The sequence below is a fragment of the Zeugodacus cucurbitae genome, chromosome 3, assembly GCF_028554725.1.
Source record: "Zeugodacus cucurbitae isolate PBARC_wt_2022May chromosome 3, idZeuCucr1.2, whole genome shotgun sequence".
NCBI lineage: Eukaryota > Metazoa > Arthropoda > Insecta > Diptera > Tephritidae > Zeugodacus > Zeugodacus cucurbitae.
The window spans coordinates 74,547,181-74,575,098 of NC_071668.1; the positions used below are offsets into that span (position 1 = coordinate 74,547,181).

Here is a 27,918-nt window from a genome sequence, read left to right on the forward strand (position 1 = left end):
TCTTTTGATTAACAGATCTATGTAAATAGAAGAGACGCAGACTTTTATTCCTCAAAATTATTTGGGTAACGTTTTCTTCAGCTTCATTTCAAATCTAATTTCTTAAGTCGACGACAAAGTTTTTTTTCTCCTATCGCAATTTTATCGCCGACAAATCACAAGGTAAAGTACACACTTCTACTGTTCTGAAGCAAAAGTCTGCAGTCTGTGGTGAGCGCTCTATTTTTAAACTATGCTATTTACAATTAGATCAAACGATTGCTATTTCTCTATGTACTTACATATATAAGTTTGGTGGAAACGACACATTTCCATTACAGATGCGCGCTAGAAAATCGCAAAATTCGACAATAAAAACAAACACTTCATTCGGCAGCAACTTAAATTTTTTGCGGCAAATCTAAATTTTCATGCGTCTCAATTTTCCTTCGCTGCAAATGAGTGCGAAAAGAAACAAGTGCAACAACAACAGCAAAAAATGAGTCCAACCATCTGTGCTGCGGTGGCACGTAAAGTCACATGGCGTGAATGGCGGCATTTCTTGAGTCTTTGATGCTTAGCAATGAAGTCACAGTAATGTGGCATAAACGCTTGGCAGGCGAACAATTTCAAAGTTTATTTACAAAACTCAAAAACGAAAAGAAAAGTGAAGCGGATGAAAGACTCTGAAAAACGAATGACAATTGAAGGTAAATGGCAATGCGTCATTTGGTTGTCGAAAATGGCGGTCATGTATATGGTAGATTGTACATACATATGTATGTAAGAGTCTTCAGAGTAAAGTTGTCTAACACAAGGAGAGGATGTGGCATGCCTCAAACAATGTTGCACATATTGCTCATGCTTTGTGAAAAATTTTAAATATATTTTTAAAAGGTAAATTACAGCAAACAAATTTAAAATTTTTCCATTTTTTTTTTAATTCCTTATTCTTTTGCTCATTTCCATTGCTAACATATTTCTAAATACGAGGGCTGCTATATATATTTCTGGCCTAGGCCACACTAAGTGTTGCCAGGTGCAATCTGACATTTCAATTGGAAAGTTTGACTCCCACCAGCATACATTCGATATTGCATGAACACCTGGCCGTAAAAAAGGTTTGTTCTCGTTGGATCCCGCACAATTTTACAATCGCTCAAAAAAAGGCTCAAAAAAGTGCTTCGAAAATTGGTTTGAGCGCATGCAAAAGCGTATAAATCTTGATGGAGAATATTTTGAAAAACAGGAAAACCATTTTCGTTGATAAATATTCCTATTTTCATTATTAGGCCAGAAATATATATAGCAGCCCTCGTATAAGAGTGTGTTTGTAAGCACATTTGTGTAGCCACAATCTCATTTTAAAATGCATTAAATGTTTGTAATTAAAGCCATTTACAAGTCTTATCTTTACCACGCACCTAAAACTGTCAACGCCAAAGTGTCAGCTGTCATATATTCATATATACATATATACAGTTTTGTCTGCATCGAAAACGCACTAGCGTTTGCCTGTTGGCTAACACTTTCCCAACGCGTTGTTGTTTATTTGAGCAGCAATTTGGATTTGTGACAACTTTTCTTTTTTACAATAAACATAAATCCAAATTTTTTAATAGACTAACTTGCACACACAAACACTTCAGTACAAATACCCAACAAATTTCGATTCAACATGTTGCATGTAATTTGAAGTTTTCTTGCACTCTTTTCGCCAAATATTTTCCAATTTTACAAATTTGTCTGGCGAAAATTGCGTGCGTGTTGACACTCTGAAATGTTTTGACACATGTATCGAAGAGTTGAGTTGCGGTCAAATGAATAATATTTATGTAATAGTTGTCGCTCAAGAAGTAATGTATTGATGCAGTCATTTAGTTGAAGTTAAAAAAAAATCTGTCTTTCATTGTCTGTCTGTCATTTTCTCAGGGGACTAGCGCCGAAGCATAATCAATGGTTTCGAAAACCGTCCAAAAGCTGAAGATAAACATGTGGACTTTCTTTGGTTTCAACAAATTGTCGAAGAAAGTCCAAGTCACAATCGATCTCTTATGCTTCACGTTTATAGTAGCATCCAGTTGACAGTTGGTCATGTAGAAGATACGATTTGATATCTTTGAAACTTTTCCGGGGATTATGACATTTACCGCTATTTCTGTTAAGCTAATATCGAGGCATTTGCTAATGAGGAAAAATCTGAAAACGTCATCAAGGTCTTGGAAAGATCTTATAGGATCGTTCGTTTCTGTCGTATTTCAGACTGCCAGCCAACCTTTGTTTTTTTGGAAGATACTTAACAAAATTGAGCTTTCACCCTCAGTCAGTACTTACAGTTCGAGGCAGAATCTAATTTTTGTCGAACTTTTTGAGTCTTCAATTATTCCCAATTTCTTTAGTAGAGGTTCATAATATCACCGAGACAATAAAAACTACAACTAATATTTAGTCCTCAAATTCTTAGAAAACGTGTAAAGGTAGGAAACTGATTTTTTGTTTTAGGGATATATCAAGGTATTTCAAATAATGCTGAGTCAATCTGAGATACTTCAGATGAGTCATTGAACGTAATTCTTGAAATTAGGCGAATATTTTGACTATGAGACTTTATGAAACTTTATGTAGGTTAAACCATAGCTGCTAAATGTATATACTGTCATATAAATATTTCCCAAACTAACAATAGTTAATCTATCAAAAAGGTCACACGAACATTTCTGCCCCACCTTCAACTAACTTATGCTTTTAAACCAATATAAAATGTTGGCCACAGCACCACAAAAACACGCTGGCACCCACAATATACAAATCGCTTCTATATTTAGCTAACCGTTTATTCGAACTCACCTAAGTATGTAATGTAAGTAATTGAAATTTTCAATCAATCATGGTTTAGCTAATTCCACTACTTTGCACGGCGTAGCAAATCGAATTACCACCGTTAAATTATAGTTTTGTGTAGTTTTATTTTTTTTCCACAAATGCGAACATACTTCTTAGTAATTGTCTAATAAAGAAAGAGCATTTAGATTGACGGTCTAGTCGGTCGGTGATCGAGGAATGTGGCAGAAATACTTAAGCGACCAATATTGCCAAGTGCAGTCAAGGCGCATTACAAGTCGCGGATATTTGCTGAAATGAATGAAACAGTCGCTCAGAAAAGTAGAACACTAAAGAGAGTTAGGATTTACAATAAAGTTCCTTATTAAAATCAGGGACTGGGATTACTGTGCATATATTACGACATATTTTTTTGTAGTATATCTGAGGTAGCAAGTGGTAAGCTTTCTGAAAGATATATTCATTGGTAACCCATATCCTTATATATCATTATATGGGTATGCCTTCTTGGTTACGTGAGAGAGATTTTGAAAATCTCAAGTTCACTATAGGCATCAGGGGTCCTAAATTTGTACTTTGCTTTAGAATGCTTTAGAACTCTTCTATCGAATCCTTTGCTAATTTTGATGAGAGGGTACCCTATAATTATTGTATTGTTATATATATCGATTGGTATTAGTATTAAAAAGGAATTCCGAAGAACATTGATTTCGGAAACGTATAAACTAAACTACGATATGTTTTTCAATTATCAATAATATTGAACACTAATATCTATGAAGTCTATGGCAATATGGACCAAAATGCAACAAAAAATTGAACTGGAGACTAACAGTGACAAAGTTTGTATGGTTGACGCTAATCGATCGGAACTTTTGGAGTCCGAGGAGAAGATTGAAATGGGTCGTGAGATGGTTTTTGAACAAAAAAGAGCCACAATATCTAATATTTAGTCTTCAAAGATTATTTTAGGTTATGTACAATTCGTACTCACATCTTTTGCTGGCACTGTACGCATTCGCTCAAAAACTACAAATTAGTGCCTTAATATGCACTTTGTACCATAAAAAACTTCTATGTAGCGGCAATTAGCATATCAAAATGGTTTTGTGTGTTGCACATGTGAATTGAAATACACGAAAAAACCACATACTTGAAACGTGCCACAAGCTAGGCTACCATCACCCAGAAGCGTTAAAATAACACACATAACAAACGACAAAAACCCCGTAAATGCGAAGTGGAAATACCGAAAAAATCGCAAGCTGGCATGCCGGTTAAACGACAGCAGACACTACGGCAGTCCGTCAATCTGGCAGTCACTTCGTGAAGCGAACGCAAACAAGCACGGAGCCAATCAAGCTTTCAAGCCGGCGTGCAAGCAAACAAATCAATCGCTTCACTAGGTAAAGTCAAATCGAAAAAATTGCAAGTGATTGAAAAAAAAGAAAACGAAAATAAAAATAAAAAAAAAACATTTTTTTTCAGCAAAAATGCACACTTTGCGTTAATTTGAGGTGTGTTCCACTCAACGCGCTGCTACGCGGTTTGCGGAATTTTCAAATGTAGCGCGCATTTTGCGGCAAAGGAAAATATTCAAATGTGCATAAAAATTGATTTTAAATATTTTAGAAAAATGTAAAAAATATTTGTGTATATAGCAATTTATTAAAAGCATTTTTTGATTTTTTGCTGAATATTTCTGTTATGTAGATTTGTCATTTGACAGCTTTGACAAATTAAACTTTAAATTGTTAAACTGTTACCTAGTTTGTATTTCATATTTACATATTTATTTTTCATATTTTTTACTTATTTATTATTTTTTTTATATGTATTTCAATTTTTCTGGCTTAAAAATGTTTGTCAATGCTTCACCAAGAAATACGCGGTAGCAGCAGCAGTTTAGTAGTGACAGCTTTGGTTAGCAGTGTTGCTCAGCTAACAGTTACATGTCACTACTAGATAACTATACGTATATGAGCAGTTGTGTGGGTTATCTGTAACACCCGCACTCGTTTGAGATCTTATAGTAATGACTTTTATAAACAACCTGGCTGGAAAGCCACGCCGTATACACAACTTTTTGACAACTGGACCGAAAGAAACTAGGGACTAGTTCGCAACAGAGGTGTGTACAAATATTATTACAGAATTCTAACATTTCATGGTATCTGACGATACTCAGATGAGTGTGTATTAAAAAATGTTTGGAAACTAAGATCTCAATACTAGTACAGAAAACATTGGTTTCTCTCTTTCCAGTATATTGTGGTGACTCGTAAAGAAGTGTAAGTCTCACACTATTTTAAGATTAAAAATCTTAGAGACTTTCTTATGTTAAATATGAAAGCGTTACGAAAGAGTGCCAAAATTAACTCAAGTCAAAATCTTTAAATTAGTTTCAAACATATCTAAGGTAATAAATCCGACAGTCTCCGAATTCAAGGCTAGTAGAAAGATATTAGTAATAGAATTACTGATTTCATTATAATTAGAAGGAAATAAGTTAAGGCTGGGTAATATAATCCACGAAGCTTTAAGATTTAAAATAATAACCAAAACTACCCACCAGCATAAATATAGGTTAGGTCAAGGGGTAGATCTCCGCATCTACAGACAATCTCACTTAGACAGCATCGACTGTCCTTTGTGACGTCCATATACTCCTGACGGATCGCCAAGACCCACATGATTCGACAAACCGCTTGGACTCGGTTATAAAGTTCTTAAGTCAGATAAGGTCGATTATAGTCACTTCGCTGGGTTCGACGAGGTGTTTTAACCTTAATCTGGCGAATGCTGGACATTGAAAGAGGAAGTTTTTGGATGATTCTTGATACCTAATCTCACTGCATGTGTGGCTATTGGACAGTGACCAGTAAGCACACCATTGATTGCGGCGCAATGAGCCTTCCTAAGCGACAGCAGCTGGAATGACTGTTTCCGGTCCACCGCGGGCCAGAAATACCTCATTACTGCAAGGCTGCTGGTTGTTGTCCAGCGTTTGACGAGCTCACTCGAAGTCAGTGTGTTCAGCGTCTAAGTAATTCCGACGTCAATGTTGTTAGGGTACTCTCTCTTGCAAGCTGGACCATATTGTAGTTTCCAGCGATTACGCGGTGACCGACTACCCACACAAGTCGCATTGCAAGCTAAAAGAAATCCTCAATAAATTGTAATGTCACCTTAGCAGTGCTTAATCCCAATTAGTGATTTTACAGTTGTCAATTAGTAATTTGTTTTTTATATTAGTAATTTTTTTGCTGTTGCTAAATTTATGTCATACTTAGACTTTGTTAGTAAAATAGTTGTTTTTTCGTCTGTGTTGAAATCTGACAACTGTTTATTTAACATATTTACATTCTCACCAATTTTTGAGTATTTACACATACCCACGGCAATTAGCCACAATTGTTAGTGCTTTTGTAGTGCCACATGTCGCATGGCGCAAGCCTGTTGCAGTTACAACACACGCGTCTGTTGCCGCCTGCATTGAATGCCAAATGGCTTACGTTTCACATATTCAAAATCTGTTTGGTAATCGATTTTTGTCGTGGGTGTGCATGAAAATACTACTACTACAACAACAACAACATGTAACGGTCGCGAAGTGACATTTCTCAAATGTCATTGTTGACATTATTGACGGATTATTGAACTAGTTTGTGTAGATTTTATTTTGGTTTGTTAACCTAATTTTTTTGTTGTAAGCTTACGGCAACAAAAACAAATCGTTTTGTTTATAAATTTTTTTTTTTAATTTTTGTTTATTCGCCATGGATAGTTTGTAAATATCCAGCTAATTAATGTCAAATAACCTTGAGACAATTTGTGACTAATTGATAGCAATCTTACGGAAGTCGATTATGCTTAGCGAGTATCTGCAGCCCAGTACTCGTTTAAGCCTACCTGTATGTTATTAGTGGGAGCTCAAGAAAAGTATTTAGGAAGGCTTTTTGAATGAGTGTGAGTGTAAATCAAGGTGGTGGCTTAGTTCCGGGTGACTCTTTCTGATTCATCGATCGTATACACGATATGTGAGATAAACGATTAAAGTTTGAAGATGGAGCCTCTGAAATTAAGCGCAGTATTATAAGAGAGTTATAAACCTATCTAGATTGAGCGAAGGATCGACAAAACAGTGTTTGGTGCCGACGAAATATTTTCGATCGTGACGCAAATAGCCAAGTTATTCATGTCTATGTATGTAGAGGATGGGATCATGTGTAGAAGTTCACGTAAGTGAGGAAAGTTTTTGATTGTCATTCACTTGGGATTGGCCAGAAACGATTCTTCTCCACATGATTCGAGCAGCTCACGACTTCCGGTTTTAGACCAAGTATCCTCTGGGTAGCTAACAAACATCCGTTTGAAGGCGAGCTAAAGTGAGAAGGCGAACTCGCTCCTGCGGTTGCGCGTAGGGTTTGAGACCCACCACATAAAAACGAAGTACCAATGAAAAATCGAAAGCCTCGGATGAGACACCCCCCTTTTGATGACGACCCCTGCAAACGTTTTAGGGATAATCAGATGAGACGATACTAGGAGTTTTCGAGAGGAAAATTTTGCGCAAGATTTATGGTCCACAGAACATTGACAACGGCGAATACCGCAGACGATGGAACGATGAACTGTATGAGTTATACGACGACATTGACATAGTTCAGCGAAGAAAAAGACAGCGGCTACGTCGTGTTGTTCGAATGGACGAAAGTGTTCCAGCTCTGAAAGCGTTTCGATGCAGTACCCAGTGGTGGAAGCCGAGGAAGGGAAGGCCTCCACTCCGTTGGAGGGACCAGGTGGAGAGCGATCTGGTTACACTTGTAATCTCCAACTGGCGCCGAACTGCGAGGGAAAGAGAAGAGTGGCGCGCTCTCATCGATTCGGCTATAACCGGGTAAACGGTTGAACGCCAATAACATACATACACACATGTATGTTAATCACGCTTAAAAGTCGTAAGAGCGAAGAAATAGAAAAGTTCATCTTTCTTGGAACCAGCGTGATAAATTAGATTGAAAGAAACAATACAAAAATTGAATGTTAGTTAGAATTATGAATTGATAATAAGGCTATAACCCTAAACGAAAAATCTTGCATAGGTCAGAATTTTTCTAAATTTTCTATAAAAATAGAACTTCCAACATATAAAAGGGATCTGAAGTGTTTGACTAATCTTCTAGAGGAGGCAAAAGTACTTCAGAACTGCGAGTGATAAACCCCTTAAGGAACTGCATCTGCTTTAAGCTTCAGCACAAAATCTAGAGTATTTCCAACATTCTAAGCGGTATTACCGAATAGATAATAAATATATAGGTTCATAAATATTTCATAATTATAAACGTAATAATAAATTAAAAAAAATTCGAAACTAGTTTGCTACACCAGCCAACCACTACTCCATCCATTAAGCCTATATGTTGATACATAAACGTCTAAAGACTTTGAAAGCTTCACAAATCTTAGATCTGCACCGTAAATGAGTGGCCTTATCAGTATTTTGCACTTTGCGCCTGTCAAATATGAGTTCAATTTCAATTAACTCAACCAACGGCTGGCTAAAACAAGAACAGCAACAACAACAACAGCGAAATAAACCACAAAATTACGTTGTAGCCAACTCAAAACAATCACAACAAATATTGTACACAGCTACCGAACGCCAATCCAAGCAACCACGGCCACCGGTGAACGCGTGACTTAAGTGAAAAGCCTGAACAGCGCGCGAGCAATGAATTTTCATTCACACATTCACTTTTGCGCGGATCGCTTACCAAAACGAAAAATCACCCCCAACAGCAACCGAGTAAGAGGCGGCGCCTGCGGCTGTTGCTGAGACTGTGAAGAAAAATGCCCGCAATCGAAAAGGCTGGTTTAAATATTTTATAGCCACAGTTTAAATTAAAAACATGTCGTTAATAAAGATAAAATGCTGGCGATATTGTTTTTCAATCAAGCGACAAAATAAACGGCAGCACGAAATACAATACGCAAACACACAGTTATGTATATACTAACGAGCTTTAATGGTAACGTCTATAGACTGGTGGAAAGGTGCTCTTTCCCGTTTGCCAGTTTGGCTTGAGCTGGGAGTGCAAGTAGATTGGAGTTTATGAGCATAACCAAAACATTTGGTAATGCAAAACGCCAACTGATTGAATAAAAGTACTCACGCGATGGTGATCATCACTGATCGGTGTGGCTAATTCACTAGAGTTGGAAGATCATAAAATTTTGTAACTTACCTGCAAATAAAAGAAAATAATAAAATTTATATTAAAAAAAATTTAATATTTTTTTATAAATATTTTTAAATAATATTAATATTAAAAGCTAAATTATTAAAGCATTATTAAACGACTTTTTAGTGTTGGACTAAACGTGATGTTCTCAGTAAGCACTTTAGTTTTTTGTGATTAAAACCAACATTAATTTTTGTTTTATGAAGGGGCTATACCAATGTGACATTTTCAAAAAATCGATTTTTTTTTATTTCATGCTTATTCGATAGTTAATACATTAAATAATGTATTAACGTGGTATCTTGAATAGTTTTTGAATGGCAGCGTTCTAAAGAGTAACTGCTCGCCGGCATAAGCCGCCTTAGTCGAAACTTTAAACGCGCTTTTCTCGAAACGACACTTCTCAAAACTGCTGACATTATAACTCTACGAGAAATTTACCGATTTACTATATATTTACTATACAATGATCTACGATCTTTTTGATTTGATGAAATTGTCAATTTGGCATTAAAGAAAGAATTTTTTTACCTAAAATTTGTAGGTCATTGTATAGAAAATATCTTCAACTTTAATACCCTTTTTGAATTTTTTTGTTTCAGCTACTCATTCCGACGGAAACATGTCAACAGTACGGGAACTGTTATTTTGGTATCTCCCAAGACAGCATATAACTCCGATATTTTTCAATATTTTTGTAAAAAAAAAAAATTTAAAATATACCTGGAAATATATTATATTATGTCCAAAAAATTTTGAAACATTCTATCGAGTACTTTCTTAAAAAAAAATCACGAAAATCGCATAATTTTCATGGGTTACACTGTATATATGTATACAAGTTTTTCTCAAACGCTATCTGTTAAAATATTTATGGTATAGTTCCTGGTGTGTAGATATTTTTGTCAGCATTCCAATAAATTTCGAACCGCCAAGTATTAGGGAGTAGCCAATAGAACAAGTAACTAAACTGAACTGAAATTGATTTGCATTATCAAAAAGTACCTCTTTTTGTTGAAATCAATTACTTCTACTTTACGTTTTCTGGCAAGAGAGCAAAATTCAAACGAAAAGAGAGAGAAGTTGCGAATCGAATATGTCTAATATGATACCCAAACCATAACTTCTAAAACTTTGGATCCAGAGGAATTGTTATTTATTCCTCAAAAGGGAAACAAATTCACCACCGCCGGATACAGTACTTTTGATTTGATTGGTTCTCCAAGAAATAGTTTTTTATACAATTTATTAAGTGCATCTGCCGAATTAGAGTACTCTGAACTTAATTCAATATCTTTGCGACTTAAAGTTTTCATAATTTATGTAGAATGGTTGAAGCGATTCCTTACTGTTCTAATATCCAGAGAATGCTGAACCTTAGTACCGGGAGCGCTATCTTATAAACAAAACATTACTTTTTTTTCATAATTTCCACATTAGCTTCCTCTAATAGAAATATAGTCTCAAAAGCCACCGCTATAATTTACAGTAAACATTAAATTAATTTTCTCATTGAAAGCAATTTTTAATTCTCTTTTGACAAATGAAGTTAACAAACTAGTGTCACACCCGCGCTGCACATAACCTAAAAAAATCGGCAAGTGACACGCAAGTGGGCTGTGTCAACAGAGTTGATTGAACGTTTCGCGCCCGAGTAAGTTTTCATGCTCGCCTTAACAGTTTTTTGTACGTTTGTTTGTTGCACTCATTTTCGCAAGGCGTAAAAAGCGGATATTTCGTGCGCGTTTGTCGCCCACAATGCTGTACCAAAATTTCGTTTTCTGCCAAAGGCAACTACTTAACACAAGTGTGTGGCGCGAACACAAATGCACACACTCGGCTGTCAAATTTTGCATTTTTATTATATTTTTCACACATTCGGCTTTATCAGCGTTGCGTTTTACAAAAAACTACTTTGATTTTAGATTTATTTTTGCTTTGCAACTGAATTTTGTGACATTTTTTTTGGTAGAAAAATGCCGTCAAAGGTGTAGAACCCGTTTAACGCGTGGCAGGCACATGTTGCAAGCACTCAAAAAGTTTCCGTACGTAATTCTAAAAATCGTTTCTATTTTTCTTTCATGCCTAACTTGTTTTCTTTGTTACGCCTTGTGGAAATCACCTCATGTGTTGCCTGAAATCACCATATTTATTCATATACACTATATAGAGTATAGTTATATAAATTCTACTTGTCTGCTATGCCATCGTAAATTTTCTTTTTGTGTAAATAAATAGATAAAAAATTGTTTTGAATTCATAACTTGGCGCTTTCCCGTTCTCTGGCAACTCTGCCAGTCTACTGTTCGATTTTGTTTTTAGTGCCCAATTTATTTATGTATTTTTATATTTACAGCTGACGCACGCTATCATAATTTTTGCGTGGCATTTACCCCTTTATGCACATAATTATAATTTATGAGTTTGGCAAATCGTTTTGAAGTTTTTGGAAAAATGATAAACAGGTGTTGAAAAGTGCGCCAAAAATGTTGCAGAGTTGCAAATTGAGTACGGTAATGTATTTGGTCGAAAATTAAAAGTCATAAATCCAAAATTTTTCATTAATAACTGAAATAGTGGCAAAAACGATTTTTTCTCGGAATTTGAAAATAAAACACATCAAGTAATGGTAATTATGTAAACTAAAATACCGTTTTCAGACCAAATAGTGGACCAAGTAGTATACTTTTACTCTCATAAATACACCGCTGGCTTTCCCGTTATCCCCGGCAATATTCAATTTGGCTAAGTTCCCTAAAATTTTTGATTTAGTCTGATTATCTTATGTTAGATTTCAAGAATTAACCAATAGTCTATTGGATTTGATTTTTGCTCTGGGTGTAGTAGGCTGATACTTCAGATCCACATGTTAATGAGAAGACGTATTTGAAATTTTGTGGGTTCTGTTCTGAAGAAACTTGGCCTGATCTATTATCTAATATTACGAAGTCAATAAGGGCGATAGATAGAGGGAGAAAGATAAAGTTAGAGAGAGACAGGTGGTTTGGTAGAGAACAAGCGAGGGATGCTGATAAGTACAATTGGTTATATTCCGCGACAAAATATCCCACTATCAATTAAGGATTATATTTATACTTTCCTATTCTGGCATAAGATCACAGTTATGACATTAATTCATATATTTCTTAAATACCAAATTTCATATAGATTCGTAAATATTTACATAAATCTACTAGAATATTGAACTTCATCACTCCTATACTACTGAGACCAAAAAAGGCAACATTTGGTCTATTGTACTAAACATACTTTCTTCAATTGAAATCTAATTAATTTTCTCCGACAGAATCCACGCGCTTGCCGTAAGTTAATTGAATCTTTCGTGTACGTATGCTACCTTGATTGTGGTTATTGTATTGAGGTGGTTAAGGCCGATCCACTGTCACCACCAAAAGAAAGTCATTAGAAAACCGTATGGTTTTTAGCTCACGTGTCACATTTTGTTGAAGAGTGAAATTCGACGGTAGTTTTCTATAGCTTGCCACGCGCCGCAGCCAATGAAATCAAAACCAAAATTTGTGGCATGAACAGCCGCTTCAAGGCAGTAGTCTTAAGATGGATCAAATAAAGTTGAATAGAGGTATGATGATAAATATATAACAATGTATTTGTGACCCTAAATACATGTGTATAGATGATGGGCGTTGACATTATTGTTGCGGTTAGGCTTGTGGCAGAGAATAAGTCAGCTTAGGAGATAAACCAATCTTTGTAAAGAGGTTAATATGATATAATGCTACTAAAATACACACTTTTATGTGAATATTTGGATAGATCTAATAAAGAACAAATAAGGAAGGGCTAAGTTCGGATGTAACCGAACATTTTATACTCTCGCAATTTATTGAAATAATTTTATTAAGATAACACACAAATCTACCCATAAATTCGGCATAAAGTTTAATAGAATAACCAAAACTGTCATATATAGTATATGAGGGCTGAGGTAATTCCTGAACCGATTTCATTCATTTTCACCAGCAAGGTACACTATATCCAAGACTCTACGCTTACTTAATTTTGCTATAATATCTCACATATTAACCAATACATATATGCGGAATAAAGCCCACCGTATTTTTGAAAAACCTATAAATAGGTATATGGGAACTAGGAGATGTTATGACCCGATTTTAATAATTTCTGGAACAGAACACTATTAGAAGAAAACAATTTCCTCTGAATTACATTAAATTATCTAGGAGATTTACCCATATTTTCGCTTAAAATTTACCCTTAGGCGCTGAGTTCAACATGTTCATGTCCGTTTTCGACAATTATTTCACAAATGAAGCCAGAGATGATATGCACTATTTGTGTAAAGTTTTATTCCGCTATCTTCATTGGTTCCTTATGTATATATTATAAAGTGAAGGAATAAGATGGATTTCAAAATTGAATTATAAGGAAAGTAGTCGTGGTTGTGAATCTGTCGCGTAGTTCCTGAGATATGGTTTTTGACCCATAAGTGGGCGATGCCTCGCCCATTTTCCATTTTGTAAAAAATTCTGAGAGCAGCTTCCTTCTGCGATTTCTTCTGTAAAATTTAGTTTCTCTGACGGTTTTCGTTAGTGAGTTAACTCACTTTTAGTAATTCTCAACCTAACCTTTGTATGGGAGGTGGGCGTGGTTATTATCATCCGGATTTCAACTTCACTCGTCATCCTGATCATTTATATACATATAACCCCATATCTAACTCTTTTATTTCTTGGTGACACAAACAACTTTGTTGCGAAAGTATGAATATACATTCAATGAAATAAAATATATTTTAAAAGTAGAAAATCGATAAATTTAAAGGGGTCAAGTAAATATACATAATTAATGATATTAAAATTTTTTTAAGTTATTTTCTCAAAAATAAAAAATATATATATACGAGTGAATGATTAATCTACATAGTAGATTAATAAATTAATTACCAAATTTTTTTCTTAATTCTCTTCAATTTATTTTCCCAGAATATGACACTTTTCAAAATATTTTCTTTATACTTGAAATTTTTTTTGATTTATTTTCTTAGGTTATAGACTTAATTACCTTTTTATTGAGATTATGACTGCCTGCATTTCCTTTATTAATACCAAATACCCCAAACATGCTTCCATAATTTTTTTTTTTTCTGGAATCCATCTCTCATTACATTTGACATTTGTTTGAAACTCAATACTTCATAGAAAAGAGAAAGACAGCGCGCTCCTCAGCTTGTGGGGGCCGTCATTTGTCAGCGCACTGGGTGAAAATTATTAATAGTTTGAGCAGCACAAATTAAGAAAACGGTTGGGAATATATACAGAACATATGTCCACATTTGCATATTTGTATATTTCATACCAGCAAATATATATAAATATTTATTGACATATATACATATAGATATGTAGCCCGTCTGATATTTTCATATTTATTGTTTTACAATCTCATTTGTATACATACACAAGTCTCTCTATATATGTACATATATGTAAATATGTAATGCAACATTTCGTAATTGAAGCCGCGCTTTATTTTCCATTGTAAACTAAGCATTCAATATTACAACAACATCAATAGACATATGCACTCATATTTCATTGAGAAACAGCGTGTCTTGTCGGCTTCGGCTAGCTTAAGTTCTTATCTACGCAAAGCCCTCATTAGCAGCACAATCAGCGCATTAAATTTTTTATTAAGTAAGACACTTATGTGTTGATGCTTGAAGCGTAATTAAATAGAAAATTGATTGTTTCTACTTTTGACCCGAAAAAAATCAGGTCTTTTGATACAGTCATTGTTAGAAAATATTTTTTATTTACTTTAATGGAAGTATGTGCGCTTGTAATATCAATAATTAAAAGACCAAATTGATATTTGTTCACAAGCTACTGGAATATATTCTTATACTTTGATAGATGGCGCTGAAGGCCTCCACTAAGTGATTTTGGTCGATTCCAATTATGTTGTTTCATAAGATGGCGTTTATTCGAAGACAGAATCTGTTTCAGTCGGATTTTCCAATTTAAAAGAGATCTCTATCTCACTTTCTCTCTTCTAAACACTTTTCAGTCTAAGGGCACAAAGTTTTTTGCTTACCTTACTTTATCAAGTTCCCATTTACATTAGATTAAAAGAATACTATTGAATATAACCCCAATAATGTCGGAGAAAGTTTTCGTTATCGCGCTAGTGTCTTCTTAAAGCTCTGCTTAATCAGGAGTCGGATGAAATAATTTTTCAAAAATAATTTTTAGAATCTTAGAAATTTTAGAAACAGATACTAACGAGTGTCTCAAATCTCTATATTGAGTAGTCTCAAACTATGAAATAAGTAGTTTATTATAATGGCACGTTGTATATAATGTCCAATGTCCTTCTCTTTAGGTGGGTTTTTGAGATAATAATAAAAATAAAGAGAAGGGTGAAGGTGAAGGTGAAGGTGAATAATGTCTCCCCAGTTCTCCTCTCAACTTCGATAGATAGAAGATACCACAAATCAAAACGTTGAACTATATGGATTAAGTGGTATTCTGGTCTAGGATTTGGAAAAAATCGAGTTTATATTTAGTTTATATTTTCAAAATTATGACCTTGGAAGGATTTCTCAAAATTCGACTTTTATTTCGGAAGTACATCCGATTTTGTGACGTGACGTCCGAGCAGGCCGAGCGGTCTCCTAAACTTTAAACGCGTTTTTCTCGAAACTACTTTTTTTGAGGTGGTTGACATGATATCTCAACTTCAAAATTCTAAAAGGTCGAAAAAATCGGGTCAAAAAAGAGTTTTTTTTTTAATGGTCAACCCGATAACGACATCCTTACTAATGAAGAATCTTCTTGTTTTTTGTGTTTTAGATCTCTACAAGGATTGAAATCACGTCAACCAGGACGCCCCCACTCCACCGGCCCCCCTTAAGAAACACTTCTAGAGTCTTTGATATCTATACTTCTCATAAAAATATAAAATAAATCTTCCTCAAATATCTTTTACTGCATTGTTCAACACAAACCACCACTTTCCACTTACCCCTTGGCCGTGTACGCTGTTGCGGGTGCACTGGTATGAAGCGATGCGGCACCAAACGTACGCTCGGTGGACATGGCAACGCGCCAATATTGCGATACACCACTATGTCCGTGTTGCCCTGGACGAGAACGTGATCTTGACGATTCTGTATCGTTGTGGTGTCGTAAACGGTGTGTTGCTGCGTCTGCGGTTGTTGCTGTTTGGTGTGCTGACGTCTAGACGTTATGCTGCTTGAATTGCTAGCAATATGTTGTTGTTGCTGTTGCTGGTGCTGCCGTTGTTGGTAATGATGTTCACTTGGAGGACTCTGTGGTTCATGATGCTGTATATGTTGTCGTATTGTGGTTGTTGTATTCGTTGTGATCTGCTGATGATGATGATGATCGATGGACGTGCTGATGCGTAGGGTGGTGGCCGGTGTGTCGACTGATTGCGCTATAAAATGGTATTGTTTTTGTAAATGCTCCGGTGGTGGACGAAGTTGTTGTTGTTGCTGCTGCTTTTGTTGCTGTTGGTAATAATGGCCTTCACGTGGGTTATATGAAAATTGTTGTTGCTGCTGTGTTAATAACAATCTTTGCGGTTGTTGCTTTTGCTGTTGTTGAGCGGATTGCTGTTTCTGTTGTTGTTGCGACACTGCTTCTTTCCTTCGCTTCAATTCATCAGCTTGTTGCAGTTGGCGCTGCTGTTGCACGTTTGGTTGCTGTTTTTGTTGCCTCTGCTGTTGTTGTTGTTGCTGTTGCTGCATCAGCCGTTGCCTTTGTCTCTCCTGCAGCGCTTGTGGCTTTCGCACATTCTTTGGTATATTTTCAGCGACTATCCGCTGCGATTGCTGTTGCAACGCACCAACGGACATGTTGCGTGTTGCCTGCGCTGTGGCATTTGGTTGCACGCGTGGCAGCAACGCTTTTCGCCGTTTGCCTTTATAACGCTGTCCCACCGTTGTTGACCCCAATGCTCTTTCTGTTTGGTTTTGCATTTTTGTGGGATATTTGCGGCGCAACTTACGTTTGGATGCTGGCGATGTTGCGGGCAACATTGTTGCAGCAACATCATTTTGTACACTCTCATTGTCAACACTTAAGCCACTCGGGCGGCTATGACTTACACTATTTACACTAACACTACTATTTACAGGTTTCACTGTACTCTCCACAAACGAGAGCAACTGATTGGCACTGGATGCGCTGTCATCTGTCAACATGCGGACGCATGGCATATGTTGCACTGCGTGTAGCAGGCAGAAGAGCAACAATAAAGGTCGCACTAAATACGCCATTTGACGGGTGGAGTGATGGCATTTCGTTGATTTTCGTTTATCACGTTGTTTTTGTTGTTGCGCTGCGGAAGTTGCACGCGTACGTGTGTCACATGAGTGTTGTTTGCTATCAGCGATAAATGTCACGACGCTGACAGTTCGCTTGACAAGCGCTGTCATTTTTAATTCTTGCACTGTTTATGTTATGCTGTATTTACTTGAAGGCGTTTGTTGTTTTTGTTGGAGGGGAAACATATTTAAACCGTTGACACGTCACATTTGCTATTTTTGTATTAGTAAAACAACAATTACAAAACTTCCTGCACAAATTTAAAAATAACAAATTTTGACAACTGCCTTTGACAGCTGCAGCGTTGCATTTCTATTTAGATAAATTTGCATTTTTCACCGAAAAATTCAAGCGAAATATACTCGGCAACCTGTTGCCGCGCGTACAGCTCAATTAATTGCCGTTAATTTACAATTTGTCTTCCCTCAGTGTTTAACCCACTTTCAGCCTAAACGCCAGCCAGCGGCCGGCTTACACAGCTGCTAGACACCAGCATATTGCCAGCTAGAGTTGCCCCACTGCGCCTAGACACTCGCGTATGCGTCTACACTTTTCCCGCGCCAGTGCTGCCTGGAGCGTCGCCTTGTGGCGAGTATAGCAGCTCACGCTTTAGCCACATGTGGTGCATTACGCGCAATCAGTTAATTATATTCGGCGAAATTTTATTGCTCAATTGGCATTCGTACAGCGGCGCACGGCGGGCGATCACAGCGCGTAATATTTTGTTACCAAAAATATTAAATATGACTACAAACTTTTTAAATTTTTTTTAAAATATTTTTAAGTGAAGTGCTACACACATAAGAAGGTGCTGAAAACATATTTTGTTTTACAGTTACTGTATCCAGATGATTCCACTCTTAATTTATTGCGACAGCGCAAAATGTGGTACCCGCGTAAGAGATTTAACGAGGTTAAATCACAGTTATTTTACAAAAAAAAAAAATACACAGGTTATAGCCTATTTGTGATTGATTTGATCTAGAGGAAGTTACAGACATTTTCGGTAGGAAGAAGCTATTAGTCGCTTAAGCAAATTTGATTGTATAGGTTCTTGGGGAATGCTCATTGAACATCTGTTCTTAAGGAGTAGTAGATGTCGCTATCTCGTTTTAGAGATTTCTCGAATAAGAAAGGAGGACTGAAAAAGATGGTATAGGTTGGTTTCCATTTAGGAGTTGTAGACAGTTTTGACAAGCTAAATATTTACAGCTCGAGATTCAACGAATAAGTAAAAAAGAGAGAAACGGTGAGAGAGTTGAGGCAAGACAGATAGAAACGAAGGCTGAGACAAGATAATGGAGCAGAGAGAGAGGGTTAATACTTTGAAACATTGATTCATTCCTAGTCATCTAAGTTTTGTAATCTGTTCTGAAAGAACCCTGATGTTCTATATTAAATATTAAATTAATTTTCATATCATAGAAAATGCCTGGGCTTCTCTGTTTAGAAGATTTATAATAATATCTCAGTAAAGAAAACTATTTGCTTTGAACTATGTAGTCATAAAGAATATTTGGCCAAAGACAAAATATGGGACAATAATAAGATATGCAGAGATTGAAAGATATGTTGATGGTACATAGTTTCCTTACTCCTTGTGACAAAAACGATCCTAGTAAGATTGGATTCCTGCAGAAATAAAACATATAATAATGGAAAAAGGAAACCGAAAGAGACCCGGATATTTATCTGCCCAGGTACTGTCAAATTATTTTTTATTATTAAAAAATAAAAATAAAATTAACACAAAGGTTGTAGAAATAAAAATAGTATGTCTTCACATTAGACAGATGTTTCAGAATTTTAGCTAAAACTGTATACAAAGCATGTAGTCTTCAAAATTAAGAAGCTCCTCGCTATATAATAAATAATAAAATTAACGACTTCTCCAAAGTCAAAGAGGGACCCCAGCAAATCAAATCTGCTATAGCCACAAAGATTCACAAAATAGATTAAAAAGGTAAATCTGAATATGAGATAATGAGATAATAAGCGCGCGAATGCGTAAGACGTCATAAATATCCAATAATTATAAACACACAACCCACATAGATACATATGTAAGTATGTATCTGGCATGAGTAACTAACTCAAAAATTATAAAGTGCTAGATGCTTGGACGCACGCTTTCATGAATAAACTCAGAAGTTAAATTCTTTTTTTGGGGCAGCTGTGCGGCAAGCAAAATTAGTTTCCAGGAAGCACAGCTGCTTTTGAATGAATTTGAAACAACAGCGCAAACAATTTTATATGAAATGTACGAGGTACACAAACCGGTGGAAGTGGCGGGAATAAAAACAAAACATCGAAGAAAAAATCAAAAAGTCAAAATACAAACATACATACAGGCAATATGATATAACAAATGGTATAAACGAAAAGTGCTTGGGTCAACAAAAAGTAGCAAGTTTAACAGCAACAACCGACAACAAATATACAAATGTAATAAGACAACAACAAAAGCATAAAACATAAAAATAAAATTTTAATTTTTTTAAAGAACACAAAAGTCTATAAAAAGTCGGGTCTCGTGTACTACATAAATAGAAACTAGAATGCGGGATTAGCAAATAAAGCGAAAAAGCGCGGGAAATGACAAAGCATAACGCAAAAATCGTGATGTAATAAATTTTGTACGAAAATTAGCAAAAACAAAAAAAAAAAATGTTGAAAGAAAGAACTGCCTAAGTAGCTGAGGTGGAGAATTCGTTCATTGAAGTTCAGCGCACGCTTGAGTGACTCGGTCAGGGGAAGTCTAAGGCTAAAGCATGTCTTTTGTTGGAAGAGAAGTGTAAATAAGGAAATAGTAGACTTCAGAAAAGAGAACGAGTTTTGTTATTTAGAGAGAGAGATTAAGACTTGTTTGGAAGTATTAAGTTCCCTCGGTTTAGATTAAACTCACTTCAATGGATGCTCTTCTTCATTGTCTTAAGATATCTGACTATTTAATCATTTTATTAGTTTAAAAGATCTATCCATGCGTGTTTTTGATTGATGATTGACATTTTTCTAGTTACTTCTTTGATTCGCTAGATGGCGCTGGTTAATATTTCTTGGAGAATTTAAATTTTTAAAACTTTTTTGTTCTGAAATAAGCCATAGGTGCTGCAACTGGACAACCTCCAAGAGAATTCAGCATCCGTTCTTACTTAGATTGGATTTTATATACTTCATAATACATACATATTTTTTTTCAATATTTGTTTATTTATTGAATCTGCTCTTTGGAGCCTAACAATAAGTTATAAAATCTTAATTCTAATTAAAGCTAGACAAGCTCAACCAAGTGATTGAGTTGTTTTGGTGGAACGTTGCTCATCAGTGTGCTGGCATATCTCTTCTTTTTAGACGTGATTGATTGCAAGAATGTACTAAAGCGTTAGCCAATCGGTTTGGGTGATCTCGGAGTTTGGATAAATATTTGTGTCTGCTGTTCTCTACTTCTTTCTTTACCATGAGAATACCAAGATCTTTATGGATATTTTCATTACGCATGTACCATGGTGAGCACGTGATTGTTCTAAGCATTTTTGATTGAAAAATAATATATACATATAATTCACAAGTCTTGCAGTTCACACAGAGTTCAAATACAGTTGAACTTCCCTAACTCAAACTCGAGTTAGAGAGACTTTGAGTTATGAAAGGTAATTTGTATGAAATTTGACTTCTATTGCCAATTCAAGCGTTCTAGTTATAAAAATTCGACCCTTTGGCCCTTCCATGGTCATGTAGATTTATTGCATTTACAAATTAGATTTCTTATTAGACATTCTTCATTTAATGTCGGGCATGTGTAGTATCTTAGGTAAGAAATAGGTAAAATTTGCAAGACAGATAAATGACTGAAAATTCTATTTTATAGCTCATAGAATTTAACAACCTTCATTGTTGGAAAGAACTCAGCCCTTTTGTTTATATACATTTCGCGTAATAAATTTTTAGGTTCGAAGTAAATTCTGCGCGTGATTAAGAATCTAATTTAATGGCTTTTTTATATACAATTCTGCAAATAATAGTTGTATTCTTGAGGCAAGCCAATGTTTAAGCCGCACTATCTAATATAATGTTAAAAAACAATAACAACAATGACAGAAAAAATTAATAGAAACCAACACGCAAATACCGCTTTAGACCAATGAAGGCGGAAAAAATTATACAGCGGCGACGATAAAAGGCATTCTCGCCATTCTTCTTCACTTGGCGTTGCGCGCAATTACATAATTGACGTTTAGCGCGCCTATAAAATTACATAAATAAATTATGTTAAAAAAATTAGAAATAAGAAATAAAATAAATAAAAGAATTAATGAATAATGCTGCCATCAATTTTTCTTCTTTTCTAAAGCACCCATACTACATACTGAAGCCTCTTTGTACGCTGCAGCGAGCGCTTGCTTGTGATGTCTGCGAATTAATTGATTTTTATAGCGCTTTCAACTTGTCTTCCTTTTCTAATTTTTCACTATTTTGCTGAGTCTTTTTAAGTTTTTTGTTCACACTTTCAAAGCCGTCGATTTTACGGTTTATTTTCATGTGCAGAGAGTGTGGCAGTTAACTTGGATTTAATTGCCAACAGCTGTGGCAAATGACAAGCACATATTTACATGCATACAGAAATACATATTTACATAGATATATAGATATATAGATACATATTTGCATATCTACATATGTATGTTTGTAAATATTCATATTTCAAATACAAAAGAGACACTCATGCGAGCGCGTGTAAGATTTTTGTTGTCAAAAAAGCTCGCCGAATAAGGCTCTACTAGTTAGTTACGCCTATCAGCGAGTGCGACGAGGTGTGAACTTTAATGTTATTGTTGTTGTTTATTTAATTATTTATTTGGAGCGGCATATAGCAAGGCATTGCCCTGCCCTTTATTACGAAATTTGCCTAGACACAAAATTTAGTGCTTAAAAAAGTTGGAGAAATAACTAAATAAGCCAAAAACAAAATACGGCAAAAAAGGTTGTAAAATATTTTTTTTTTTTATTTGGGTGTATGCTAGAAATGTGGCAACGTTCCCGAGAAACCAGTTACTTGGGGAAATATTTTGTGCATCGAGTTTTGTATATGAAATTGACAACTGTAACAGCAGACCTATTAATAAATTGTTTTATTTTATTGAGTAAAAAATATTTTATTCAAATAAAAAAACACAAGATGTGGCAACACTATGATTCTTCTTTAATCAGCTAACAGGCTCGATTGTCGTGGTAACCATTGAAGTGATATGAACGATCTGTAAACTATTTCCGGAGATGTGACTGATATTTTCTATATAGAAAGAGTCCGATACTTGATTTTCTTGAAACATTTACTCGATTTTGAAAACATTATATTTCAGAAATAATAAATCTGATACTCGATCCGGAAAGATCGGGCTTATGTCTCTTCTTCAGGCACAATAACTTATAGAACATATACACGTATGGTTAGAAGTATTAAAAACCAACCACTTTTTCCCTCACTTTTGGAAACAATACGGGATCTGTGAGATGATAGATCTATTGATCGACGAACAGGAAAATAAATATTAGTTCGTTTCGATTGGTTTCGTTGAGGTTTGATTTTTAACAGTTAGAAGAGAACATTCTTGAGCTTAACTTTTCGTGGAAAGAATGAGTTAGTTAATGATTACATTGATTCCATGGTAAACTGAACTCCTTGGAAAACTTGGTTATAAGAAAAAAATTTATCTGGACAAAAAGTGTTCCAAGGCTCGATGGGCATCAGTTTAAATCATCGTAAATGAAGTCGACATTTAATAAATTTGTGAACTAGTTTTAAAGGAAATATTCCTTGCAAATTTCCATCTATAGATCAGATTGATTTGCTCTTATTTAATTTCAATACCCTTATCATATATAATGCTAGCAGACCACTCCGGCTTCGTACGGGCTTAAACAAACATTTCAAAAGTTATAAGTTTTTACACATTTATACAAACTCTCCCACTCTCCACCTGGTCTACGAAAAGGGAGCTAACGTGCGAAAGCTAGTTTTCTGGGAAACAGCTGTTAAAAATAAACAACTCGTTTCGTTTTCGTATTTTTACTCTTCTTTCTCTACATTTTTAGGGAACTTTCAAACAAGTTATGACTTTTTGGATTCTATCACGTGAAAAAGCATCTCATCTTCCATCCGAATCAACTAAAAAGTGAAAATTGATTTTTTAACACTTAAGCCCCCTTTCCGTAGACCAGGTCACATATATGTATGTACTTTCCCGTTTCTTGGGTGGGTTCATTTAAAAAAGTAAAATGAAGCAAATTCGAACATGAATTTATATTTTAGTCACATCGACATCGACATCTAGTCTTTTGGGTCCGTGTGGGAACGCTCAGAGTTCGACGCCCTCATGTGTGCTTGTATATTTCTAATATTTTGTTCCTCAAGCCGCTGTACACGCTCCGTAGTCGACTCTCAAACGCGTACTTGGTAGGTTTTGAAATTTTGTTCAGCAAGGAGCTGCGAGCACTCTTTACTCGACTCTCTGGCACGCGATGCGAAGAGAATGACTTGCGAAACAATTTTCAGTTTCAGATTAAGATTCGAAGTCTTTTCGATACCCTCACCTGGGAGCTATTTCCAGAAAGTTGAGATTCTGGCAATAAATATAGCCTATGTTACACGGGGTGAATGTAGCTTTCCAACGGTGAAAGAATTTTTGAAATCGGCGCAGTAGTTTTCGTGTTTATTCAATACAAACATACATACAAATCGTTCCTTTTTATAATAGGAAGTGTAGATTGGGAACTTGGAATAAAATTAATTCAAAATTCGAACAAAGCTTGTAGATTTTAGCATAATATTTGAGGAAATAAATGGAATGTAAAATTGGGAAGCAATTCATGGTTAGAATGGTACTGAAACATAAGATGGTGTTCTCTAACTACTCGCAAAAAATTTAATATTTTCAACAAAACTCTAAAAGATTTTTAAATCCACCAATGCGATTTGAGTGAGTGAAAAAAATATTTTAAGCTTTATTTACAAAAAAAAAATAATATGAAAAAATATATAGATATCTCAATCAAACTTTTATCGAGCACCTCAGAACGAAATCAAGTAATTTAGTAGTTTTTCACGATAAATTGGAATTTGCATAATTTTTCAATAAAATTCCATGTTAACCAATTAACACATGCTGAAATGTTGCTCATATATATATATACCGATGTATATAGGTATATCAGTCACTGCATAAAGGTAATATAGACATGTTGACTTAACTTGCAACAGGTAAAAGGATTATCAGCAGTTGGCAGCAACACATAAGTTACTTTACCGTTAAAGTTATTAAAAATACCAAGTCAATGAGCAAATCGCAAGCAATCGTAAATAAAATTGCGGATTACTTATAACCGCATACGCATAAATATACAGTTATTCACGTGTGCAATGCCGTATTTTGTGCACTAATCTCAAATATAAATTGCTGAACACCCGCTTAACAGGTTTCAAATATATTTTTTTCCAAAAAAAAATGCCTCAATAAATTCAAACAGCGTTGCATTGGTGGCATACAAAAATATTTCAACTTGAATAAATTTTATTTCAAATTTAATTGCTTAGCACACATGTGGCACCACCAGCAGCATTGCGTCATATGAATACGCACGTACAACGCAAAAAAGCAATAATGAAAACAAAACTTCACTAAACAAACACAACTCACTTAAATAAATAAATACATTTTTTCGCGTAGTCTCTTAGTTGAAAGTTTAGTTAATGTATTTGCTAATAACTTATGGACTTTTGCCTGGACTGGAGCACACAACAATGCCACCCACTGAACGATTTATGTTGTTTTAGGCTTAGCAACGTTTTAATTGCCTAAGAAATGAATTTGGAAAAGATTTTGCAAAATTCACATTTCCTTTTCGATTGGCAATTAAAAAACGCCAAAAAATAAATAAATAACTGAAAAAAGTGTGCTAACCTAAATTTCACGTGGCGGCTTCTGTTTTTCGTCAGAATTGTAAGCAAATGCTTTTTGAGTGAAATTAGCTAAACAATGAGCAAAAATATTTTGTTGCTTAGTTTTGGTAGGTCATAGCTTGCTATTAATTGGTTGAGTAAGAGGCATAATTTTAAGAGGTCATCAATTGATTGCAACGAAATTGCGTTACGCAACGAAATTTCGTCACAAATAAAAATGTCCGAAAAAATTATTTAAAAACAATTTTATACAATAAACTTGGTAATATGCAAAACTATGCAAAATTTTAAAACTATTTTTTTTAAAGGGTTGCCACCTGTTTACAAATTTTTTATTGAGTTATGTATGTTAACAAAACAAAGTGTAAATTGATAAAATTACATTAAGGATATCCAAAAAAAAAAAATTCTTCTTTATTTAAATATGAAATTATTTTTGAAGAGGGTTGCCACCTATTTCGAATTTTTTTATTGAATTAAAATTAATTTAACTTAACAAATCGACTAACAAACTAAAACTGTTTGTGAAAAAAATCGTTTCAGTTAAATACGATAAGAGTTGCCACCTATCTCAGAAATTAAACTCAAGAAAATCATTCAAAAAAAGTTTCACAAAAGGTTTCAATTAACTAACTGTTTGAGAAAAATTGCCATAAAAACAATTTTATACAATAAACTTGGTAATATGCAAAACTATGCAAAATTTTAAAACTATTTTTTTTAAAGGGTTGCCACCTGTTTACAAATTTTTTATTGAGTTATGTATGTTAACAAAACAAAGTGTAAATTGATAAAATTACATTAAGGATATCCAAAAAAAAAAATTTCTTCTTTATTTAAATATGAAATTATTTTTGAAGAGGGTTGCCACCTATTTCGAATTTTTTTATTGAATTAAAATTAATTTAACTTAACAAATGGACTAACAAACTAAAACTGTTTGTGAAAAAAATCGTTTCAGTTAAATACGATAAGAGTTGCCACCTATCTCAGAAATTAAACTCAAGAAAATCATTCAAAAAAAGTTTCACAAAAGGTTTCAATTAACGAACTGTTTGAGGAAAATTGCCATATATTTAAAGAAGATAAATAAATATTTTTTAACAGCGTTACCGCCTGTTTAGAAATTTTAATTCACAGAGAGAAATGTTAAAATATTGTTTTGATATATAAAATAGTCGTCTATAGCCAATACTCAATTACGAATATTATGGCAACATTATAAATCTGTAAATTATATGTAATATGTACCTAACTATAAATAAAGGAGTGTGGCAACACTATATGCGGCCATATTGTAATGTAAAGAGCGTCCAATATAATAAAATTGTTTAAAATATTTTTTAAGGAAATGTTTTTTTCTAATAATTTTCAAGACTATTAAATAGTGTGTATGATCTTGCCATCGTCTAATAAAACGCCCTCTAAATTGCAACAGTTAACATTTTTATGTTTACTTTATCTTTCTTCTCCTCATAAATTTCCACATAACTCCACAGTCGTTGATTCTATGCACTGAATACTTGCGAAATCACCACCAAGAAATCAAATTAAGATGAACGCTTAATGACTGTGATCTTGCCGCCATTAACTCAGATCAGTTTGATGATCTTCGGGGCTTAAAAACATACAAATATTTATGTTTGTGTAATTAAAAGCGCACGCAATAACAATAAATCGACATTCAGCTGAAACAATCGATTAATTGAAAGTGTTTTTCAAAAGCACGCATATGTTTTGAATCAAAAAACCCTGGAGGGAACAGCTCTTGATCGCGCTGAAAGCATATTGCGACGAGTACTTAGAAAGAGATGATTTTTTAATCGAAAAGTTGCGTGCAATAATTCGCCATGATGCAGCAATATCTAAGCAATGCGTCGTTTCCCAAACAATGCAGTGTTGTTGTTTCATTAATTAAACAGTTGAGGCCATATACCGTTAAGCATCATTTGGGCGAATGAGTTGGCCGATCGTGCTTGATTGGTTTGATTGCGTGTGATTAGGCGTGTGCTGTGTATATGATTGTGTCTCTTGGGTTGTTCAAGGGTGTTGCTGCTGTGTTTGTGCCACATTTGTTGGCATGTGGCATGAGGCGCTATTTGTTACATAAATTGCAACGCATGCCAGCAATTAAAATGCATATGATTTGTATGTATATACAAATATTTATGACTTAATTGTGGCATGTGGCATGTTGCAAGTTGAACTACAATGTGTTGAAATGGAGCACAAATGAAAATTTATGAGGAATTAAGTGAGAAAACTTTGTAAACAAAAACTAAAACTGATAAATGCCGCGTTTGTTGAAACTGAAAAGCTATGTAAGTCTCCAATTTTCTCCATTAATATTTTTTAATAGAAACTTGGATACTATTTGATAACAAGTCTCAATTATGCAGTCTTCGAGAGGTACTTTTACTCGTACTTCTAACCTACTATAAGACCTTATCTATCAAAGTACATGACTTAGGCCTCTTTGAGCAAGAAGGTTCTCGAACCTGTATAATAAAGTTTCAGTTTTGGAGTTGAAGATCTTTACAAC

The 27,918-nt window shown here is 34.7% G+C and overlaps 1 protein-coding gene across 4 annotated transcripts in view; it reads right to left on the bottom strand.

The window, feature by feature from the left end:
• Lama1_0 (laminin subunit alpha-1) overlaps nucleotides 1-27,918 on the bottom strand; it is a 174,600-nt gene that overhangs the window by 39,908 nt on the left and 106,774 nt on the right. For 2 of the 4 annotated variants that reach the window (XM_029040055.2, XM_029040054.2), the window contains exon 2: nucleotides 16,092-17,631. The exons of the other annotated variants lie outside the window; for them this stretch is intronic. In XM_029040055.2, the coding sequence (XP_028895888.2) occupies nucleotides 16,092-17,529 (1,438 nt within the window). In that variant the 5' untranslated portion in view covers nucleotides 17,530-17,631. The remainder of the gene's footprint in view (nucleotides 1-16,091; nucleotides 17,632-27,918) is intronic. 4 annotated transcript variants of the gene reach the window in all.